Raw genomic sequence first — 20,526 nt, 5'->3', positions numbered from 1 at the left:
GGTCCAGCTGTCCCTTGGGCATGCTGGGCGGGCGGAGGTCGCGCAGAGTCCCTCCCCCAAGACGCTCTGGGGAAGACCAGCTCTGGGTCCAGCATCTCCCCGATCCCCACAGACACGTGGTGGCCCCGACACCCCGTTTTTCTGCGCGCACCCGGTGCACTCCGAGGACACTTTCAGCTGCGGGACCACGTTCTTCACTACTCGCAGGCACCTGCTCTGCGCCAGACTAGACCCAGGAGAGGTCGGTGGGGGCCCCGGGCCAAGTGCCAGCGCCGCTCAGGCAAAGAAGGCGTCCAGGAAACTAGGATCAGGAACCCCCGCACCCACGCTCCCACGCCCCTACAGGGAAAGCCGCGCGGCCCGGAACCCATTCCCGCGCGACTGCACACACCCCGCGGACCGGAAGCCAGGGGGCGGCCCCGGCCGCCGGCGGCCCCCCATGCTGACCAATCCGCGCACGCGGCTCATTAATAGTGAACGCGCCGGCTCCGCCCTCGATCTCTCGCCGCTCCGCCCGCCCGCGCAGATCCAGAGCGCGGCCGCGAGCGAAGATGGCGACCGCCATGTACTTGGAGCACTACCTGGACAGTAAGTGCCCCCTGTGTTCCTCGGGCCGCCGCCCGCGCGGAGCCCTCCCCGCAATTTACTCCCCGCACACTAGGACCCGCGCGCGGACCCCGGGGTTCGTGGGGCCAGCCGGCGGCCCGAGGGCAGCGGGGGCGCGCGCGAGGCGGGGTGGGTACGAGGGTGAGGCGCGCGCGGGGATAGCGGCGCTGGGTCCGCCAGCACGGCCGCGCCAATTCTAAGTGCGTCACGGCGGGGCGGGGCTAGACTGCGGCTGGGCCGGGCTCTCCCCGATAGGCCCCGCCCCATCACCAGTCAGGCCCCGCCCCGGTAGGCCTCGCCCCATTAGGCCACACCCTCCTTGGTTACGTCCTCTTCCAGGCCTGATCCTTCTTCCCGATAGGCTCCTCCCCCCACTAGGCCTAGCCCCATTAGGCCCCGCCCACGGCGCTGCCCGGCCCCTCTGAAGTCTAGTTCTTAGGCCTCGCCCTTACTGGCTTTTGGCCTGGCTCCCACCTGTCAAGCCTTACAAAGTGTTCGGAGGCCCAACCCCCTTGGATTCTGGGGCAGACCTGGGAGTCCCAGCCTTGGGGTTTCTGGAGTCGTTTCTGGGCGCCGATCCTCAGCCTGTGATTCTGGAAGATAGGGTGGAAGGTCTCTCAGGGCGCCTGCTTTTCCGCGAGGCTACTTCCGGGGCTGGTTCAGGTGCCCAGGGGCCGTGTCCGTGAGGCTTCTCTGGGAGGCGTCCTTCTGCCTACCTGTAGCTCAGGATGGACCCTTCTGACCATTCCTGAGCAGATAGTTACTCCGCATTTCATGGAGGCTGAGGACCTTGTCAGAGCCACGCACATTTTAGGTCTGGCCCTGGCTGGGGCATGGAGCACTGTGCTGCACCGGGGCTGTTCTTGGTCACTCGGACCTGGGCGCCCCACCTGAGGCTGCTGAGTAGGGAGTGAGTCCTGCTCTGGAGGAGACAGTGGGTATCATCTCCCCGCAAGGGGGTCACCCAATCCTGGCCATTTGTTCTGCTCTCCTGGCACATCCTGAGCACGAGTCTACTAGGAGAGCACATGGAGGGGAACCCTTCTCCCACTGTCATGCAGAGGCCTGCACCCAGGTGTCTGCTGGAGAGCACGGGGCTTGCCCTTCTTTGTCCAGCCCTCTTGTCCGGTGAGCCCTGTGGGCAGGTCTGAGGAATGTGTGTGTGAAGGCTCAGGAATGGAGGCCCCTGCTTGCTCCTTGAGCTCTTCCTGTGTCCCAGGAAAGGAGACACGATCCTTGTTTTCCTGGCCCTCACTGTCACACGGGCAGATGGATTTTTTAAAGTTCATAGGGGTATAAAGGCCGTGAAGAACCCGACAGGTCTGCAGAGCTGGTGGTGGCCCTTCCCTGCAGAACTCGGAGGCTTTGCTGGGCGTGTTCCTGGCTCTCCGAGGAGCTGGGGAGCACTGGGGCTTTAAGCAGCAGCTTTGAAAGATTAGATTGAGCTCTTGAAAAGACCACTGGCACTCGGGGAGAGTGGAGGAGGGGTGACAAGTGGACGCAGGAGCCCAGTTGGGGCCTGTTGGTCCTGTGCAGGTGTGCGGGGAGGTTGGCCGGGACAAGGAGGATGGCAGTGCAAACGGGTGGGCAGCATGCGGTGTGTCCTCCACCTGCAGGGCCCAGGCTGGCTAGTTACATTTAAATGAGCTAAACCTGAGTGGAACTAGACTTTCGGTGCCCCAACAGTACGAATTCATCTCGCATGCTCAGTGGCCCCATGTGGCCAGTGCCCGCACTTTGGGTTGGCGCAAAGAGCACTGGCATCCTGCATAAAGTTCTCTCTGCAGCGCAGGTCTGTGCTGCCCAGGTGCTGGGTTTCAGAGTGAGGTGGGGGAAGACCAGAGAGGACCCACGGTTTCGCCTGGCTGGCTGTGGTGGGTGACCTACACAGGAGGGAGTAGGGTGAGGGCCACGCAGCTCTCTTCCCTGCCCACGCTCGCAGCTTGTTTCCAATTTCCCCTCTAACTTCTCCAGAGCCGTGGCTTCGGGAGTGTGTCAACCTGTTCCTTATGTTGGGGATGCACTTGTTTCTCTCCAAACCCTAACAGAAAGAGAAGAGGAGAGAAGAGAAGTGGGCGTATTACTTGTAGACTGTAGGTTTCAAGCCTAGTGGCACATTTGTGGGCTCCTACTGATAAATCCATGTCCCTGTGTTTCAGGTATCGAGAACCTTCCTTGTGAACTTCAGAGGAATTTCCAGCTGATGCGAGAGCTGGACCAGAGGACAGAAGGTGGGCTCAGGCCTTCAGTACAGCCGAGGAGAGGAGGCACCAGGACCCTGGTGTGGCACTGGGTGACCAGGGGACCCGGTGCAGTGGGGCTGCGGCCCTGCCCTAGGCTGTGGCTTCGGATGGCGTCTTAAGAGTGTGCTGGCACTGGATTCTTATGCCTCTCCAGATCTACACACATCATCCCCTCCGGCATTCAAAATATTTGTTACCTTTTTTTCCTTTTAAAAGACTCTAATTTCAAACTATGTATGCATAGTTTAAAAAGTTAGATAGTTCTTTCTGCTTTCTTAGTATTTAACTCCCTATTTCTAAGCATGACATTTTGCTGCTATTTCTTATTTTATATCTCTTCACCTTTAGACTTTATCTGTTCAGTTCCTATGAGGCTTTACTTCTCCTGTTGTACTCCACCCAGCCCATGTACCCCCCGCCCCGTGTCCTGGGTGCTGTGGCCTGGAACCAGCAATGTGCTGCACCTGTGATGGCGTCTCCATTGGGACCGCTCCATAGGCAGTTTGTGCCTGAGCCACGTGGCACGCTGTGCTCATGCGATCTTTTTCGAACAACTGAGCTTTTGTTGGAGTTCCTAGTAGCTTTGATCGTCGGCTCTCTATTCCATGTTCTGCATTTTCAGGTGTCTGCTGCACCAGGTTCTGCTCTGGCTCTGCGCTGAGACCTCTGCAGATCCCTCTGCCCTGCAGGTCTGTCTGCCCAGTGCTTTCCGGGCCTGCTGCACAGGCAGGTGCTAGCTTTTCCTGGGTGCTCCCTTTTCTCCTCTTCAGTTGGGACCGTTTCCTGGGTCGTAAACGTCCTCTCCCTTGATTTAACCCCCTTATTTCGGAGGAGCTTTTCCCCTGGTTGCCTCCTGGAAAAGGGTACCTGGGATGATAAATTTCTTCTGACGTCGTGAGTCTGAAAATGTGTTTGTTCTGGCCTCACAGTCAACTCCTGGTTTGGATGTAGCCTTTTGGGGCGACTGTCATCCCCCCAGCATGGGACAGGCCTTGTGGCCTGGACCCTGGTTTCCACATTGCTGTGGAGAAGTCCGATGCCATTTGGATCCCTCCCTCTTTACACATGTGATCTCTTTCCTCGTCCTGTTGGGAAGGTTTGGGCTGTCTTCTTCCCTGAGGCTTCACCTTTCGTGACGATGAGCTTGGTTGGGTGAGGGTGATTTTCATGTTTCATTTGGTTTTCTTTATTGGAGCAGTTGTGGTTCTTCACTAAGGCATAGCATCCGGACTAGTGAGTACAGAGACTTCTTTTATTATGAAACACAGATTTACGTTGAGAAACAAGCACAGTTATAATCATGACCTTGTGAGACTCCTGGGGAGGTGGAGCTTCTGGCACCCTTGCTGGGGCCTCCACCGTGAATCCCACCTGCAGTGGTGTTCCCTCACCTCTGAGCCGGGGCGGAAGCCGTGTCTGCCCCACCTTGATGTCGTGGGAGTACACGGGTGTCCTCCTTTGTGTGTCCCTTTTGTGGATTAATCGATGCTGTTCTGTGTAGTGGCAGCTGCTTCTTTCTGTTGCTGGACCACAGCTCATGTATCTATTTGAGGGAGGACTGGACATTTGGGTCGTTTCTTGTTTCCTGCAGTTATGGATGTTTTCCCACGTGTATCCTGGCATCTGACTCTTTAGGGGGGGTACCTAAGAGTAGGGCGTCAGGTGTCGGGTAAGGTGAACACATACTTCACTGCTCATGTGAGGGCTTTTAAGAGTCTGAGCGGGCACCATGTGTGTTACTGGGACAGCAGCTATACACAGGATGGTCCCGGGCACCTCACCCTGGCTAGAGTGTCTGCCCAGCCCCGTGATGCCATGCTATTTGCGGACACGCTGCTGCGGAGGGCTGTGCCCACGTGTCCCACCTGCAGTGCTTCGGGGTGTGTGTCACTCACTTTGCTGACACGTGGTGGTGTCAGGCTTCATCTGTTGCCAGTCTGGTGAGTGGGTCCTGGCATCTCGGACAAGGATGAGCTCTCCACCCTTCCTCTGTCAGATAAGAAAGCGGAGATTGACCTCCTGGCCGCAGAGTACATTTCCACGGTGAAGACCCTGTCCGCAGAGCAACGGGTGCAGCACCTGCAGAAGATCCAGAGCGCCTACAGCAAGTGCAAGGAGTACAGCGACGACAAGGTGCAGCTGGCCATGCAGACCTATGAGATGGTGAGGCGGCGGTGCGGGTAGCTTGGGCTCTGGCGGTGATGTTTCCAGGCGAGCGCAGATGGGGCCATGGCTGCGCTGGTTTTCGTGGCCCTTTTGCTTACTTATTTGGCTGGGGAAACCATCCTTTTTGTTTACTTTTTTTGAATCCTCACCCACGGAAATGCTCAGAGAAAGGGGAAGTGGGGAGAGAGGGAGAGAAACGTCGACTAACTGCCTCTTGTGCACACCCGAACTGGGGAGCAGACCCGCAGCCTCGCCATGTGCCCTGACCAGGAGTTGAACCCTTGACCTTTGATCTATGGGACAATGCTCCAACCAACTAAGCCTTACCGGCCAGGGATTGTTATCCTTCTTTTCTTATTTTGTTTAAGAATCTGTATGTTCGTCGGGTTTTTAAGTCCAGCCTTGGTCTCAAATGTCCTTACCCTAGTCCATTGCGTGTCATAGCTCTGTGTCTTGGTCCTGCCGACCATGGTTTTTCCTGAGCAGGGTTTGTGCGGTTGGGGTGTCTGAGACAGCCATTTCTCACACGTGGACACGGTGACCTCGCCTTAGGGAGCTTTGTGAGGGGAAGGCTCGGAGAGGCTCAGTGCGGTGTGGTTGGCTTGTGCTGGGCTGCCACTCCTTTCCTGTTCACTGTGACGGGGAGGTCCTTCTGTGCAGGTGGACAAACACATTCGGAGGCTCGATGCAGACCTGGCACGCTTCGAAGCGGACCTGAAGGACAAGCTGGAGGGCAGTGACTTTGAGAGCTCTGGAGGACGAGGCGTAAAAAGCAAGTCTGCCCGTTTCCTTTTATGTGGCACTCCTCACCGTGGTAAACGTGCCAGGAGCCCGGTGGAAGATGTGGTGGCGAGTCTTGTCCTGCTTTGGCGTGCGCTGTGGCGAAAACTGCGTCTCCCTTGTCTTTCAGAAGGCCGAAGCCAGAAAGAGAAGAGAGGCTCCCGGGGCCGAGGCAGGAGGGCCTCAGAGGAAGACACTCCAAAGAAGAAGAAGCATAAAGGCGGGTGAGCGGCCTTTTCTTTTCTCTTTCTCCCCAGACTGCACCATTGGTATTGGCTGGATGTAAACACCAACGGCAGCAAGGAAGTGCTCACACGCCCCACGTGGCAGTAGTTCTGTGGGCTTTTTGTGGGTGGGTCTGTCTACCCTCAAACCTCGAAGCAGCTCCGCATGTGGCCAGTAGGCACTGGTGCTCAGGGACCGCCTGCTGTGCCCGGCCCGACTTGGCACACGTGCAGGAGTGCCAGCGGCTTACCGGTGGGGTGAAGCCACACTGTAGTCACTGCCTGTGGATCAGTCGATCGTTCATATATAAATGTATTCTTGTATACATTATCATGTGGTTACATGTATTAAACACGTCACGTACCTCGACCTCGATGCTTCATTGAAGGCTGCCTCCCGCCCACCGCCCCGGATGGTGGTAGCATTGGCTTCTCAGACGTGCTGTTTAGACTAAAGAGAAGATGGGGAGGCCCCACCTGGCTCTGTGGGGATGATTTGGACAGTTATGGGGCGAGGTCAGAACAGTTGAATCTCGACAAAAAAGGCAAAAGTCTTGGTTATTAAACCTAGTATTTAAACTTTGATCTTTTAAAAACGTCCTCGTACCAGCCTTTGTGTTACAAAGCAATGCAGGGATGCAGAACACGACCCAACACACGTGTCGTCGAATGAGTTGCTGGAGAGGCACGTGCCTGTAGCCAGGGCCTCTGACCTGCTGTCGGGGCCGTGACCTCCGCCCGCTGCCCAGGCCAGCACGACCCCCACTTAACACGGAGTGTGCCCCACGCTCTTCCTGTTCTGTCCCCACCAGTGCACTCCTGGACCTTAACCTTCGAGATGATTCTGCTGAGGAGTAATTTACGTGCAGTGATGTGTTCTCATTTTAAGTATACGCTTTGATGCTGCATTCGGTTTCCTTAAAGTTAAGGAAATGTTCGGGCTTTCTGTTTCTGCTCGAGTCACTTTCGTAATGTGTCTTTCAGAGATGTGCCATTTCATGCAAGGTGTCGGCTTTATTGGCATCAAGTTGTTTATAACATCGTGCGATCCTTCGGTGTTGGGGGTCTGCACAGCTGACACGGTGATCTGTGTCTTCTCTCGTTTCGTCTTGATTGTTTCAGAGACTAGCTTTTGGTCTCATTGGTTTTTCTCTGTTTTCTGTTACATTTATTTCTGCTCTTATTTTTATCATTTCCTTCCTACTACTTTACTTGGATTTACTTTGCTTTTTTTTATGTAGCATTTTAAGTAGAAGTAGTTTAGATCATTGATTTTCATACCTTCCTTTTCTAACAGATGCTTAAAGCTTTAAATTTTCTTCTAATTTCGGTTCTAGCTATATCCTACAAACTTTGATATGTTCTTTTTTTATTCCATTCAGAATATTTTAAAATTTCCTTGGTGGTTTTTCTTTGACCCATAGCTTATATATAAGGAGGTTTCTCAGTTTCCAAGTACAAATTTTGGGTTTTGGGTGTAACTTTCTGATTTTAATTCCTGTTTAAACGTTGTTGTGATCGGAGAACACTCTGTAATCGAAATGCTCTGCAGTCGATTAAGACTTGGGCTGTGGTTCAAGGCCTGTCCTGCCGAACGGCCCGGACGCCTTTGGAAAGCGTGTGCTTTTGCTGCTGTGGGGTGGAGTGCCCTGCAGACCTCAGTCAGAGGGCTAGGTCGGTGGCCTTCACGTCTTCTGTGCTCTTCGTGGTGTTTCATTCCGTGAGAGAGGGTGGTCGCAGTCTCCAACTATTGATTTGCTGATTTCTCCTTTCTGTTCTGTCAGGGGTCGCTTCAGGTATTTTAAAGGTCTTGGGTCTACATACGCATGTAGTTTTTAAAAAAAATAATTGCCTTCTTCAACATTGTGAAATTTATTTATTTATTCCTCGTTACACTCTTTGTCTCGAAGTCTGCTTTGTCTGCTACCAGTATAGTCTCTCCGCTGCTGCCAACGAGTGTTTTGCATGGTGTGTGTCTCCTTCTGCGTTGTGTTACTGCCAGCGTGCTTACGCTTCTGTGTTTAGAGTGGGCCCCTGAAGGGGGCACATAGTCGGCCTTGCTTTCATCCAGTCTGACAGCCTCTGCCCTTCCCTCGCAGAATCTGGACTTCCTGCTCTTTCGCACAAGAACCTGTGCCCTTGCTCTGCCTTCCTGCTCTTGACCCTGGTGCTACTTTGAAAATTTTAACTTCTACATGTGATAAGCCTCACAATAGATTGCCCTTATGATGTTAGGTCTAAACTGTGGATTATCTTAAACGGATTGTAAAATGTGAGACGAAGCTTTACAGTCAGGCCACGTGGTTCGCATTTCCAGGCCCTTTACTTCTTTCTGTCGATGCAAATTTCCATCCCTTGTCATTTCACATCTACCTGGAGAACTTCCTTTAACCTTTTCACAGGGCGGGTATTGCTGGGGGTAGTGAATTTTCTCAGTTTTTGTTTCTCTGAGAATGTCTTTATTTACCTCTGTTTTTGAAGGGTATTTTCAGAGGCTGTAGGAGTTGAGGTGGACATTTTTCTGTAAGCACTAGGGATGCCGTCCTGCTCTCTTCCATCTTGCATTGATTGTCATAACAAGTCAGTGGAAATTCTTTTGGGGGGTTTCTTTTTAGATTTAAAAAATATATATATTTATTGATTATGCTATTACAGTTGTCCCATTCCCCCCCCCACTCCACTCCATCCTGCCCATCCCCTCCCTCCCACATTCCCCCCCTATAGTTCACGTCCACGGGTCATACTTATAAGTTCTTTGGCTTCTACATCTCCTACACTATTCTTACCCTCCCCCTGTCTATTTTCCACCTATCATCTATGCTACTTATTCTCTGTACCTTTCCCCCCCTCTCCCCCTCCCACTCCCCTATTGACAACCCTCCATGTGATCTCCATCTCTATGGTTCTGTTCCTGTTCTAGTTGTTTGCTTAGTTTGCTTTTGTTTTTGTCTTAGGTGTGGTCGTTAATAACTGTGAGTTTGCTGTCATTTTTACTGTTCATATTTTTTGTCTTCTTTTTCTTAGATAAATCCCTTTAACATTTCATAGAACAAGGGCTTGGTGATGATGAGCTCCTTTAACTTGACCTTACCTGGGAAGCACTTTATCTGCCCTTCCATTCTAAATGATAGCTTTGCTGGATACAGTAATCTTGGATGGAGGTCCTTGCCTTTCATGACTTGGAATACTTCTTGCCAGCCCCTTCTTGCCTGTAAGGTCTCTTTGGAGAAATCAGCTGACAGTCTTATGGGAACCCCTTTGTAGGTAACTGTGTCCTTTTCTCTTGCTGCTTCTAAGGTTCTCTCCTTCTGTTTGATCTTGGGTAGTGTAATCATGATGTGCCTTGGTGTGTTCCTCCTTGGGTCCAGCTTCTTTGGGACTCTCTGAGCTTCCTGGACTTCCTGGAAGTCTATTTCCTTTGCCAGATTAGGGAAGTTCTCCTTCATTATTTGTTCAAATAAGTTTTCGATTTTTTGTTCTTCCTCTTCTCCTTCTGGCACCCCTATAATTCGGATGTTGGAACGTTTCAAGATGTCCTGGAGGTTCCTAAGCCTTTCCTCATTTTTTGAATTCTTGTTTCTTCATTCTTTTCTGGTTGGATGTTTCTTTCTTCCTTCTGGTCCACACCGTTGATTTGAGTCCCAGTTCCCTTAGCATCACTCTTGGTTCCCTGTACATTTTCCTTTGTTTCTCTTAGCATAGGCTTCATTTTTTCATCTGGTTTTCAAACAAATTCAACTAATTCTGTGAGCGTCTTGGTAACCAGTGTTTTGAACTGTGCATCCGATAGGTTGGCTATCTCTTCCTCGCTTAGTTGTATTTTTTCTGGAGCTTTGAAGTGTTGTGTCATTTGGGCCTTTTTTTTTTTTTTTTTTTTTTTTTTTTTTTTTTTTTGTCTTGGCGCGTCTGTTACTTAAAGGGGCGGAGCCTTAGGTGTTCACCAGGGCGAGGTAACGCTGGTCGCTGCGCTGTGAGGCTGTACGTTGGGGAGGGGCCGAGAGGGAGCAATGGCGCCCGCTCCCCTCTCCACCGGATTTCAGTCTTTCACTCCGCTACCCACAATCAAACTGGGCCCATCTCCGCCCCTCCTACTGGTCTGGATGAATATTTATTTTTTATTTCCTTGGTGTCGGACTTCCTTGCTGTTCAATTTTCTGTCAGTTCTGGTTGTGCGAGGAGGCGCAGTATGTCTACCTACGCCGCCATCTTGGTTCTCCTTTTTTAGATTTTTTTAAAAAGATTTTTATTATTTTATTTTTAGACAGAGGGGAAGGGAAAGAGGAGAGAAGGAGAGAAACATCAGTGTGTGGTTGCCTCTCATGTGCCCCCCACTGGGGAACCTGGCCTGCCATCCAGACATGTGCCCTGACCGGGAATCAAACCAACGACCTTTTGGTCTGCAGACCAGCACTCAGTCCACTGAACTACACCAGCCAGGACTGGAATATTTTTTAATTTATTTTTTTGTTGTTATTTTTAAAATCTTCACTCGATGTTTTTATTGATTTTTTAGAGAGAGAGGAAGGGTAGGGGGAGCAAGACAGAGAGAAACATCGATGTGAGAGAAACGCTGATCAGTTGCCTCCTGTGCTTGCCCTGTCCGGGGATTGAACCGGTGACTGGTGCACGGGACAGTGCTCCAGGAGACCGAACCACCCGGCACCGCTTTTCTTTATGTTTAAGATGCTGGTCAGTAGTTAAGTTGTCCATGGATCTACCTTATCTTTTGTAGGCTTGTTTTTAAACTTTGTAAGAAACTTCTTATTAAAGGGCAAGATAGTAAATACTTTAGGTTCACAGGCTAAATTGTTTATGTTGCCACTCAACTGTGCTGCTTTGTATCAAAGTGTGTTTCAGAGGAGCTGTATTTACAGAAACAGGCAGCCAGTCTCAGGCTGTGTTTTGCTAACTCACAGGTTAGGGCAGCCAGGACTCTGGGGTTGGCGAAGCCTTACAGCTAGGCGTGACCCTCCCGAGTCCTCTCCTGAAGGCCCTTGGTGTTCCCCGGTCTCCATAATGGGAGTGTCTACCCTGTGTGTGAGCGTTGGGCGTTGTTCAGCTCCCAGCTGCCCGGTGCGCTCTGCCTGGCCTTGGGGATTCTTGGTCTGTGCACAGAGAGCTTAGTTTTTAGCTAAGGACTCGAAAAGGTTTCTTGGCGGATTTCTGGAGTGTGTTCTTTCTCACTCCTGCTTCCTAGCACCCTGCCCCCGAAGTCCAGCAGTCTCATGCTCCCTGAACTTTGACTTTTCTCCTTGGTTCTTGACACCATGCTGTTGGCTTCCCCACTGGGCTGCGGTGGGGGAAGTGCCTGCAGGCAGACAGCCCAGCGGAGCCTTCTCACCGGCTCACCCTCTCCGGAGCGCGCAGTGCTTGCTGCCACGGGTCCAGGGTCTGGGAGCAGTCATTCTGTGTATTTTGTCTGGTTTTCTAGTTGCTCACAGTAGGGGGGCAGGGTCAGTACCTGTTACTCTGTCATGGTCAGAGGAGAGGTCTCTTTCTCTTCTTTTCTCAGGTGAGTCCTTCAAGTCTCTTTAGTATGTAAGTTTTCCTCTATCCCTCTCTTTTCTTCAGTTTTCCTTCAGAAGGACTGTGACCGGTGGGGTTTCCCAGAGGCTGGATTCCGACCTCTTGTCCTCCTCGTGCTCTGGGGATTTCATTTTGACCTTTGGCTGGAAACACAGTCTGTCTGTGTTCTTGTTGGAGCCGAAGTTCCATAGACCTGGCAGGACACTGACACGGGGCTGTGAAGCCTGCTTCAGAGGGGACTGGAAGTGCGTCTGCCTTGGGGGGGACATTTTTGTTACTCAGGGTGAGCCGCTGGGGGCAGGACAGAGCCAGCAGTGGGTGAGACACAGCCACGGTGACAGACAGAGGTTTCCGTGTGGCCTGAGGACCGCTGTGACACTGCCTGGTGCAGCAGTAACGCCCACGGATGGGCCGGTCCTTGTGACCTTTGTGGCTTTCAGGTAGAAAGAGTAAATCTTGTCTCTTCCCAGAGACACAGCAGAGGACAGAGACTCAGCTGGGCCTGCAGCCTGCGTGGGTGGCATGCATGCTGGGGGGCTGCTGCCCATGTTGGGGCTCTGTGGCGGCCAGGGACACTATGGAGCCTGGCATGTGACTGCAAAGGCACAGGACCTTCCTAGACCGGAAGAGGTGAGGGGTGATGCCCTTTGGGAAGCAGACCTTTAGTATCCCCTCATGGTGACGTTGGCATTGTCCTGGCCAGCTGCTGTTGCCCAGCCTCCCCTGGGCCCGGTCCCCTGAGGGGCAGTGCCTGCAGCCCTGGCGCTCCCGGTGGGGGGCGGGCCTGCACCGAGGGAGCCTGCAGCCCGCAGCTTTGTCTCAACAATACTGACCCACTAAGAGTAGGTGCCTAGTCCCTTCCCTGTGACGGGTGGATGTCTGCCCCACTCGCCCCTCTGAGAGCTGTGGGCAGTGCTTGGAGGGAGGAGTGGGCTCGGCAGGATGCTGGCTGGGCTGTGGGTCAGAGACCCTGAGGGGAGCGGAGGGTGAACCGTGCTGGGCCTGCTTCCTGGTGGGCAGTCAGAAGTGTCCCTCTGATGGGCAGGCCACTGGGTATGTGGAGGGGGCTCCCAAGATTTAGATCTCCAGGGAGGGTGAGGGGAGATGGTGGGTTCTGTGAGTTTTGGGGTGAAGAAGGTGTGTGGGGGTGCAGGTGGGAACACGCCAGCCCTTCTCGTGGGAGGGACCAGGAGAGAGCTGGTGCGGGCAGGCCTGTTCAGACCACTGGCCTGTCTGGGGTGGGACTCAGGCAGGGTTCTCAGGTGCCTGCCCTGGGGAGGGAGTGGGGGTCAAGGGACCCAGGAAGCCGAGGGCCTGATGGGGGAGCCCTGGGAGCAGGTCCTGTCCCTGTGAAGGGGCCAAGACGGGATGGCTTCATGTGCCCGAGTGGGCCTGGGTCCCGTGCCAGCAGGTGAGCGCTTTTCCCTTCACAGGTCTTGGTGCCCCCCCCTTGTCTGGAGCCACGGGGACCATGTGCCCCACCTGCCTGCTGCTCAGCACTGTTGTGTCCCTGCAGGTCCGAGTTCACTGACACCATCCTGTCTGTGCATCCCTCCGACGTGCTGGACATGCCCGTGGACCCCAATGAGCCCACCTACTGCCTCTGCCACCAGGTGTCCTACGGGGAGATGATCGGCTGTGACAATCCGGATGTGAGTGGTGGGCACTTGAGACGGGAAGCCGGGCACGGCAGCCTCTCCTTGTGGGGCCCTGGGTGGGGAGGGGCTGGGGTGGCCGTCTCCGCATCTGGCATGTAGCACACTCACTGCGCTCTTCCCTCCACCTTGCAGTGTCCGATTGAGTGGTTCCACTTTGCCTGTGTGGACCTGACCACGAAGCCCAAAGGAAAATGGTCAGTAGGGGCGCTGCTCTGTCTCCTTCCCGAGAACAGCCTGGGAGCGGGTGGCTGGGCCTTCCCCACTGGGGCTGCTGGTGCTCTGGGTGTGGCTGTGGGGACCCAGCTGTGCCACATGCTGGTCCTTGGTCCCCGACCAAGTTGGTGAGGGCCATCTTCTGCCCACCTCACCTGGGACACCTTTTTTCATATTTGTACACACCTGCATTTCTGCTGTAGAGCAGGCTCTCTGACTCTTCTGGGTGAGGCAGAGGTAACCCTAAATAGAAGAGGAGCGAGGGCTCTTTTCCGCTGGGGAAGTTTACTGAGGTGAGGAGCACAGCATGGAACGGATGGGCCCAGGTGGGCGGCGCTCTGCCTGGTGGGAGATGTCCATGCCCAGGACTGAGCTGCTCCTTTCCTACACCCTGGTGTTCAGTCGTCCCCGTGACATCATTTATATCAACCCCTGGTTTTGTTTCCTCGTGCTGGAGTCCTGGAGGCGTCACCTTCCTTGCTTGTGTGTGTGGGGCTGGAAGCCCCAAGAGCAGTCTGCCTCGCCCAGGACCTCAGCAGGTGGCAGCGAGGTGGGGGCTCAGTGTCTCGGCCATGTTGTTGTCCCGGCAGGCTCCCCAGGCTCCCTGGGACGTACTGGCGAGTCTGAGAAGGGCCGTGGCAGCCCTGACAGTGGCCTTTGGTGTGGGCGATGGGAATGTGACAGGGCTGCCGGTGGGGCCCTGGTAGATCTGGGTGGCCCGTGGTGGGGCTGCCTCCAGAGCCCACGGAAGGGGCATGAGGTGGTGGGAGGGTGTTGGTTAGTGAATCTGGGCAAGCTGGGTTTGAGTTGTTTGGGGGCTCCTGGTGGAAGAGTTTAGCCAGCCTTGGAAAACAGTTCGCCTCTGGAAGGACAAGCAGAGCTGGGAGGCAGGGAGGGACCCAGCCCCACTGTCCTCCCAATTTCCTTGTGGTCCTTTTAGGGATTCCCGTGTGTGCAGGCTCCTTCCTGTCAATCAGATGTGAGCTGACTGCCAAGTTCTCAGCGTGTGTACTGGGAGTGAGCGTGGTGCTGGGTGCAGCTTCTCCAGGGCTTGGCTGGGTCAGGGTCACAGGTCAGGCAGGGCCAAGGGGCAGGGGTAGGGTCGGGGCAGGCAGGGGCAGGGGGGTCCTCAGGGTCCACTCACTAACACAAGCTGGGCCTGAGTGAGCTCAGCTGCTTCCTGATAGGGACCCAAGGTGGAAAATGGCATGGTGGGGAGGGGCTGGGGTGTCACCCGTGTCCCTGTGGCTGCATGGTCCACCAGTGACCCAGAGGGTGCTGTATGTCTGAGGCTCTGGGATTTGCTCAGCTTGCAGGGTGGGCCGGGAGTCTGGGCTGCCTGGTTCGGCGTGCATGCTGTGCGGCACCCTTGCAGGCCTCCAGCTCAACAGCGGTGTCGTGTCCGTTTTGGTTACTGGCGAACCATTAGCTTGAGCAGAAGGAATGTTCATGCCTGAAAGCGGTTTTGCGGATGGATTTGTATCTATCGACCTCAAAACAGATGTGCTAGACAGAGTGACTTGCTGGGACTTTTTGGGCGGGAGAGCTGCACACTGTGTGTGTGGGTCTCTCTTCTGGTGCTGCTTCACCGGGAGATGGGGGTCTGGGCCTCCTGATGCTAGTGGAGCTCTGCAAGGGGCCGGTGCTGCGCCTCTCTTGTCACAGGTTCTGTCCACGGTGTGTCCAGGAGAGGAGGAAGAAGAAGTAAGGCAGAGGCTGATGTCGGGGCCAGAAGAGCAAGTTGATACACTCCGTCATTCGCGTTGCAATATTTTATCTTCATCTTAAAACTACCTTGATTCGAATGATATTTAATAACAGTGACCAGTTGTAATTCTGGATATTTCCTAAAACCGACAAGAACCCCCCTGAGGCCTGTTTGCACAGAGGAGGGATCTTATGGGGACTTGCCACATGACTTTGTTCTCGTGACTTTTTGTACAGATCCCGGCACCGAGCACGGCAGTCCCACTAGGAGCCCGAGTGACTCCGTGGTTGTGTGCGTGCGGTGTGCTGGGTGCCACGGGACGTGCCAGCAGGGAGCAGACACTGCCACCACTGTGCAGCTGGAGCTGTGAGCCTGGCGTGGTCTGCCATGTCTGAGGCAGCCCTGAGAGCCTTCCCTGTGCACCTCGTCTATGCCAGTGCGCGCACCTGTGCGGTCTGAGGGGTGTGGCTGGAAGGTGCCCTCTGGACCCGGTGTGGCGGAGCTGGCAGCTGAGGGGGAAGTGCTGACTCCTCCCTGCAGCCGCTCTGCTGGGCTGTGCACTGCCTTTTCCTCTGGACTGCTGGTTCCTCCCGAGGCTTTTACTGTCTGGAGTAAATGCTCTGGGTTGGAGACGGGCCGTCGGTCACCACGACCAGCGCAGATGAGGGATAGCACCACAGACTGGCTGGTGTTCCGAGTCTCTGGGAATTCCAGATGTTTTTACTGTGAAGATGAAGCCCTTGTAGCCGCATGAAGACAGTGGGTCTGTGTGTGCAGTGAGTCCAGTCTACTAGGAGCCGACTTTGAACCTGTTTGTGTTGCACCCTGGGTCAGCAGCGTGTCCCAGGGACTACAATGATGTGATGTGATTTGTGAATTTCTTGTGCCACAATAGCAGTTCTGGAATGAAGTTAGGAAACTAGTGTGTACTTTCTGTTCAGTCAGCATTCACCAAACCGATTCTGAACCACCTCTCTGGTACTGTTTGGGGACATGACATACCTTTGCTGTGTTGAGAGCCACACGTGACGGTACCTAGAGTGTGGCTTTTGGGAGCGCCCTGGACTCTCCAGGGTCTACCCCACATACTTCAGGCCAGTCAGGGATCCTCTTGCCAGAAGAAAAACCCAGGAGGTAGAATCGAGGTGTGAAACGCCCGGCAGAAGAATCTCATCCTCCTTGTCAGGAGGGTCCTGGAGTGGCCCGCTGCTCCCTCCCCATGGCCTTGTTCACTGCGTCCTCTCCCAGCTTCCAGTGTTTCACCAAGGAGAAGGAATAGGGCAGAGGAACTGGCGAAACTGTTCTAGACCAGCCGCTCCCCACAAATGAGTCACAGTTTGGCCAAGGGGAGCGGATGTCAGAGGGCAGCCGGGGCCCACCTGGAATCTGCAGTCCACAGTGGTCTTAACCTGCACGGGATGTGTCCAGACTGCTGTCCTTTCTGGAGTGACCTTAGGGAGCAGGACTTGCTTCCCAGTGACTGTGGGTGGGTCACTTCAGCCTGCGTGACCCTTCCAGCCTCGGGCTGGTGGTTAGGGGAGGCGTCAGCAGCTGCCTGATGAGCGCTCAGATCTTAAGCCTTCTTGTTCTGAGGGAGCAGGTGGGTGTGCAGGAACGTGAGGCCCGCTTGTGTTTAGTACCTTAGCTTCATGTGACGAGCGTTTAAAGTTGTGGGGGATCAGTTGGGGACGTTTTTTCTTCACTCCTTTAGCAATTTCTGTGGACAGGATAGGTAAGTACAGTAAGCCTGTGATGATACTTTAGAAGCTAACTTAACATTTGCACTTCATCTCTGAACATGCATGCTGTTGCCATGGGAACACAGTGCTTGTGGATGCAGGTCGATGGCTGGCTAGTTCTGATTGTCACCTGGATTCCTGAGGCCATACTTGTTTCCCAGGAAAAGTTGGCTGACCTGTCTTAAGCTTTTGTTTTTTAAGTTCAGCATTGTCATCCTGCTTGTCACTGTGTAGCATCCTGTGTTGACCTCAGTTCTGTCTGTGCTTATCTAGTGTTTACTTTCACCAGTTACAGTAACATCCCAAGGTAATATGCAGACAGCTTTGACAAAAATGGAAAACATGAGCGTGATAGGAAGGTGCTCTGGGACGTTGTTCGGATGATGACTGAATGCTGTTCCCGACTGTTAATACTGTCTGAGTCGGAAAGACACCAGAGTGGCCGTCTGGTTGGGAAAGAATGTTCTGCCACCTGGCCCAGCTCTGGTCCTGCAGGGGACGGCTGGAGCACCACAGAGCTTTGCTCCTCATGGCCTGGCTACCCTCAGGCCTGGGGTTGATTCTGGCCAGACCTCCTTCAGTGTCTGCTGGGCCCACATCGGATCCTGGACACAGCTGTGGAGCCAACCCCGTCCCCCGGGTTGCAGGATCTGGGCCCTGCGGGTGAGGGTGGGGCCTCCATGGCTGGGGGTTTACTGGTGAGGGGAGCAGCATCTTGTTCAGAGGAGAAGCAGAACCATTTTCCTCGGTCTCAGTGCTGTGTTCTCAGCCAGCAGTTTGAGAAGCCTCCTTGTTCTCCAACAGGACATACCCGCACTAACAAACGTGCTGTCAGACCCAGTCCTCACATCTCTGGCTGGACTGCGGTCTGAGTGACTTCCTCACTGTGCAGGCTGGGCCCCTGGGCGGGTGGACCAGACAGGGACTGGCCAGGGTCCCTGGAGCCAGGGGGCAAGGTGTGCTGGGACGCATGGGGACAACAGCCAGCTGTGTGTCGGTGCTGCTCCTGACGGCCACACTGCACTGCCTCCTGTCCCGTCCCTGGCAGCCCTTGGCAGGGGCTGCTTCAAGCAATAATGCTGTCCACGTGCCACAGGCAGGCCTGCCCGTCACCGGATTTGGGTGCTCCTCATGGGCGTTGCAGGGTTAGTGTCCTCAGTGTCTAGTGAACAGTGATGGGTTGTCACTGCTATGCCGAGAGGTGTTTGAAACGGGACATCTAGGGAATTCTCGTGTTCAGGAGACTGTTCTGTGAAGTTTCTCTCTTTCTATGTGTGTGTGTTGTGGTGTTCACCTTTACCACACTTCATCCAAAAAGATGATGCAGCTTTAACACGAATGTTACATTTTATTTCCAAGGAATTATTATCTATGTTTCCTTTGCAAAGGAAAGATAATATTGTAAATCTTTTTATTAAATAATGTAAAGATGTATATCTGTATTTTTGGATCATGTCATAGATTATGGATATATTGTTTAATAAATAAAGTATTTTTTGGAACAAACATTAGAGAATGCATCATCTTGGGAAATGATAGAGCTTCGGCGTTGTGTCCAGAGGTGGCAAGTAGATCCTGTGTTGAATTTCGAAGGGAACACGAGGAGAACTGGAGGAGGCTTATCTTGCTGGCCAAGGGCCTGGGTGGGACCCTGGGCCTCATCTGGGCCAGCGGCCAGCTCTGGGTCCCGGCTATGCTGCAGTGTCAGGTGATTCCCAGGCTCACGAGCAAGCTGTGGGTGCAGGTGCGCCGAGTGGCTGTGTGGGGACCGAAAGAGCTTTGTCTGGAACCACTGAGCTGTCTAGACCCCCTCTGGGGACTAACGAGTTCTTAGGACCTTCCTTGGGAGTTAGTAGCCAGGGTCCCAAAACCCAGTGGGGTCCCCATGAAGGAGAGGCACAGCCTCACCCATTTTCCAGATGGAAACCGTTCACAGATCTGGGGTCCCGCATCGGCTGTGCCCCGTCAAGCACTCCAAGGCCACCTGCAGCCATTTCTTGGGGTGACACCTGGGAGAAAGAAAACACTTTGTTCTGGGGTAGGGGTGGTCGTCCTCATGGTTCTGGACTGTTACCAGTCCCCAGAGGCCCCAGATGCCATTGGTCTACTACTAGTCAGAGCGAGGGCATCTGGCCTTCAGGTGGGAAGTCATGTGTGTCTTAGTGGCTGCCTTCCCAGGGCCTGCCAGTATCACTGAACAGACCCGACAGCTGGCAGCACCACTGCAGTGACTGACCCATGGAGCCAGGGCCATGAAGGCAGGAGGGGCCAGAAGTCTTTGGGTGTCTCTGGGTGGTTGGTTCTGTCCTCTCCCTGCCATGACAGTGATGCCCTGGCCCATGTGGCTCGGTCGGGTGTCACCCCACAAAGCAAGGGGCCTCTGGTTCAATTCCCAGTCAGGGCCCTGCCTTGGGTGCGGGTTTGGTCCCTAGGCAGGGCACGTACAGGGGGCAACTGATCAATGTTTCTCTCTTACATCGATGCTTCTCTGCAAACATATCCTTGACAGACAGATGCAGTGGGATGTACTTAACACTCCCAATTTACCTGCAGGAATGCAGTTGATGAGGACGTAGACTCCAGCTGCAGCATTGCTACCGGGGCACATCGGCACACTCGGCACCCGGCCAGTGGTCTGGCAAGGACTGGTCTGTTCTTGGCAAAGCCGTCTTGGTCTTCAGTCAGGGTTACGTGAACACTCTTGCTGTCTGTAGTCATCTGGCCACAGACCCTGGTCATTGGGACATCGTGGAGCTGGATGAGCAGAGAGGCGCTGGAGATGCCTCAGTAGGACCCGTGGGAGCCACAGGTGGGAGGTGGACCCTACTCCATGCCAGGAGCTGTACCAGCCAGGAAAGTAGAAGCCACGTGTTACTGTAATATTTTAATTTAGGGTACCAGAGGGTTGAGGGAACAGTAATCTCAGGAGGTAGCTGCCACCCCTAAGCCTGGAGGCCAGGGGAAGAAGCTGGCGTTTCTGGACCTGGCAATGTGCAGGAGGGGACTGACTAGGACTCTGCTCTGAGGGGGGCTGGCCCCACAACTGATGGGGAAAGTGCCCTTCCGCGGGGATTCAGCCACTGCAGAAGTGGGTGCGACCTGGCTGGTGCCACTGGAGCTCTGCGAGGGGTTGCTCCATGGAGCTGGGACTCAGACCTCTGGGGCGAGGGTTCTCCTTGGCTGCTGCAGCACCCTGAGGGAGTGGGATGAGGTTGCTACCTTGCACAAGTGCTGCTGCGGTGAGAGCCAGAGGTTCCTTCCCCACTCCTGCTGTGTCTCCCTGGTGCCTAGCAGGCCCCACAGAGCAGAGGCCAGGCTGGAGCTGAGCGTGCAGCCGGTCAGGTATCAGGCAGACAGACACCTGGGGCTGCTGGAGAAGGCAGCTGTCCTGCTGTGGCCTCCAGCAGCCCCGTCCCAGGCTAGTTAGTACCTCTGTTCAGGAAAATGATGCCACTGCCTGGCGGGCAGCTTTGGGAACTAGCTCGGGTTCTGCCTGCAAAGCACTCCCGACCCGCAGGGATGTCTGGAGTCCTTTGTCCGGAGCGGGAGCCAGGGCTCGAGGCTGCTGGACCCAGAGTCCCATGGGGGCCCGCAGTAGGAGGGAGTGGGCAGTTACCCTGTGAGGCCCATCGGGGCGGACCGCGGTGGGGCCGGCCCTCGGGA

The 20,526-nt window shown here is 54.5% G+C and overlaps 1 protein-coding gene across 2 annotated transcripts; it reads left to right on the top strand.

The window, feature by feature from the left end:
- The first annotated feature begins 507 nt into the window (after positions 1-507).
- ING5 (inhibitor of growth family member 5) lies at positions 508-20,522 on the top strand. 2 transcript variants are annotated; one of them, XM_071220764.1, is made up of 8 exons: positions 508-588; positions 2,766-2,837; positions 4,846-5,012; positions 5,676-5,787; positions 5,926-6,019; positions 13,062-13,197; positions 13,336-13,397; positions 19,417-20,522. In XM_071220764.1, exons 1-8 carry the CDS (start codon positions 552-554, stop codon positions 19,556-19,558), a joined length of 822 nt encoding a protein of 273 aa, XP_071076865.1. In that variant the 5' UTR covers positions 508-551; the 3' UTR covers positions 19,559-20,522. The 2 variants fall into 2 exon arrangements, with proteins under 2 accessions (XP_071076865.1, XP_024419848.1); XM_024564080.4 differs by lacking the exon at positions 19,417-20,522 and adding an exon at positions 15,082-18,491.
- The last annotated feature ends 4 nt before the right edge of the window (positions 20,523-20,526 follow it).

This window comes from Desmodus rotundus, chromosome 2, assembly GCF_022682495.2.
Source record: "Desmodus rotundus isolate HL8 chromosome 2, HLdesRot8A.1, whole genome shotgun sequence".
NCBI lineage: Eukaryota > Metazoa > Chordata > Mammalia > Chiroptera > Phyllostomidae > Desmodus > Desmodus rotundus.
Note: the sequence above shows the minus strand (reverse complement) of the source record. Positions and strands in the feature narration are given on the sequence as shown.

Bases quoted from the DNA above. Each gene is read 5' to 3' on its own strand.
- ING5 (XM_071220764.1), top strand. From the start codon at position 552: ATGGCGACCGCCATGTACTTGGAGCACTACCTGGACA. The intron at 5,013-5,675 runs GTGAGGCGGCGG...CCTTCTGTGCAG, and splicing joins CCATGCAGACCTATGAGATG to GTGGACAAACACATTCGGAG. The intron at 13,398-19,416 runs GTCAGTAGGGGC...ATTTACCTGCAG, and splicing joins ACGAAGCCCAAAGGAAAATG to GAATGCAGTTGATGAGGACG.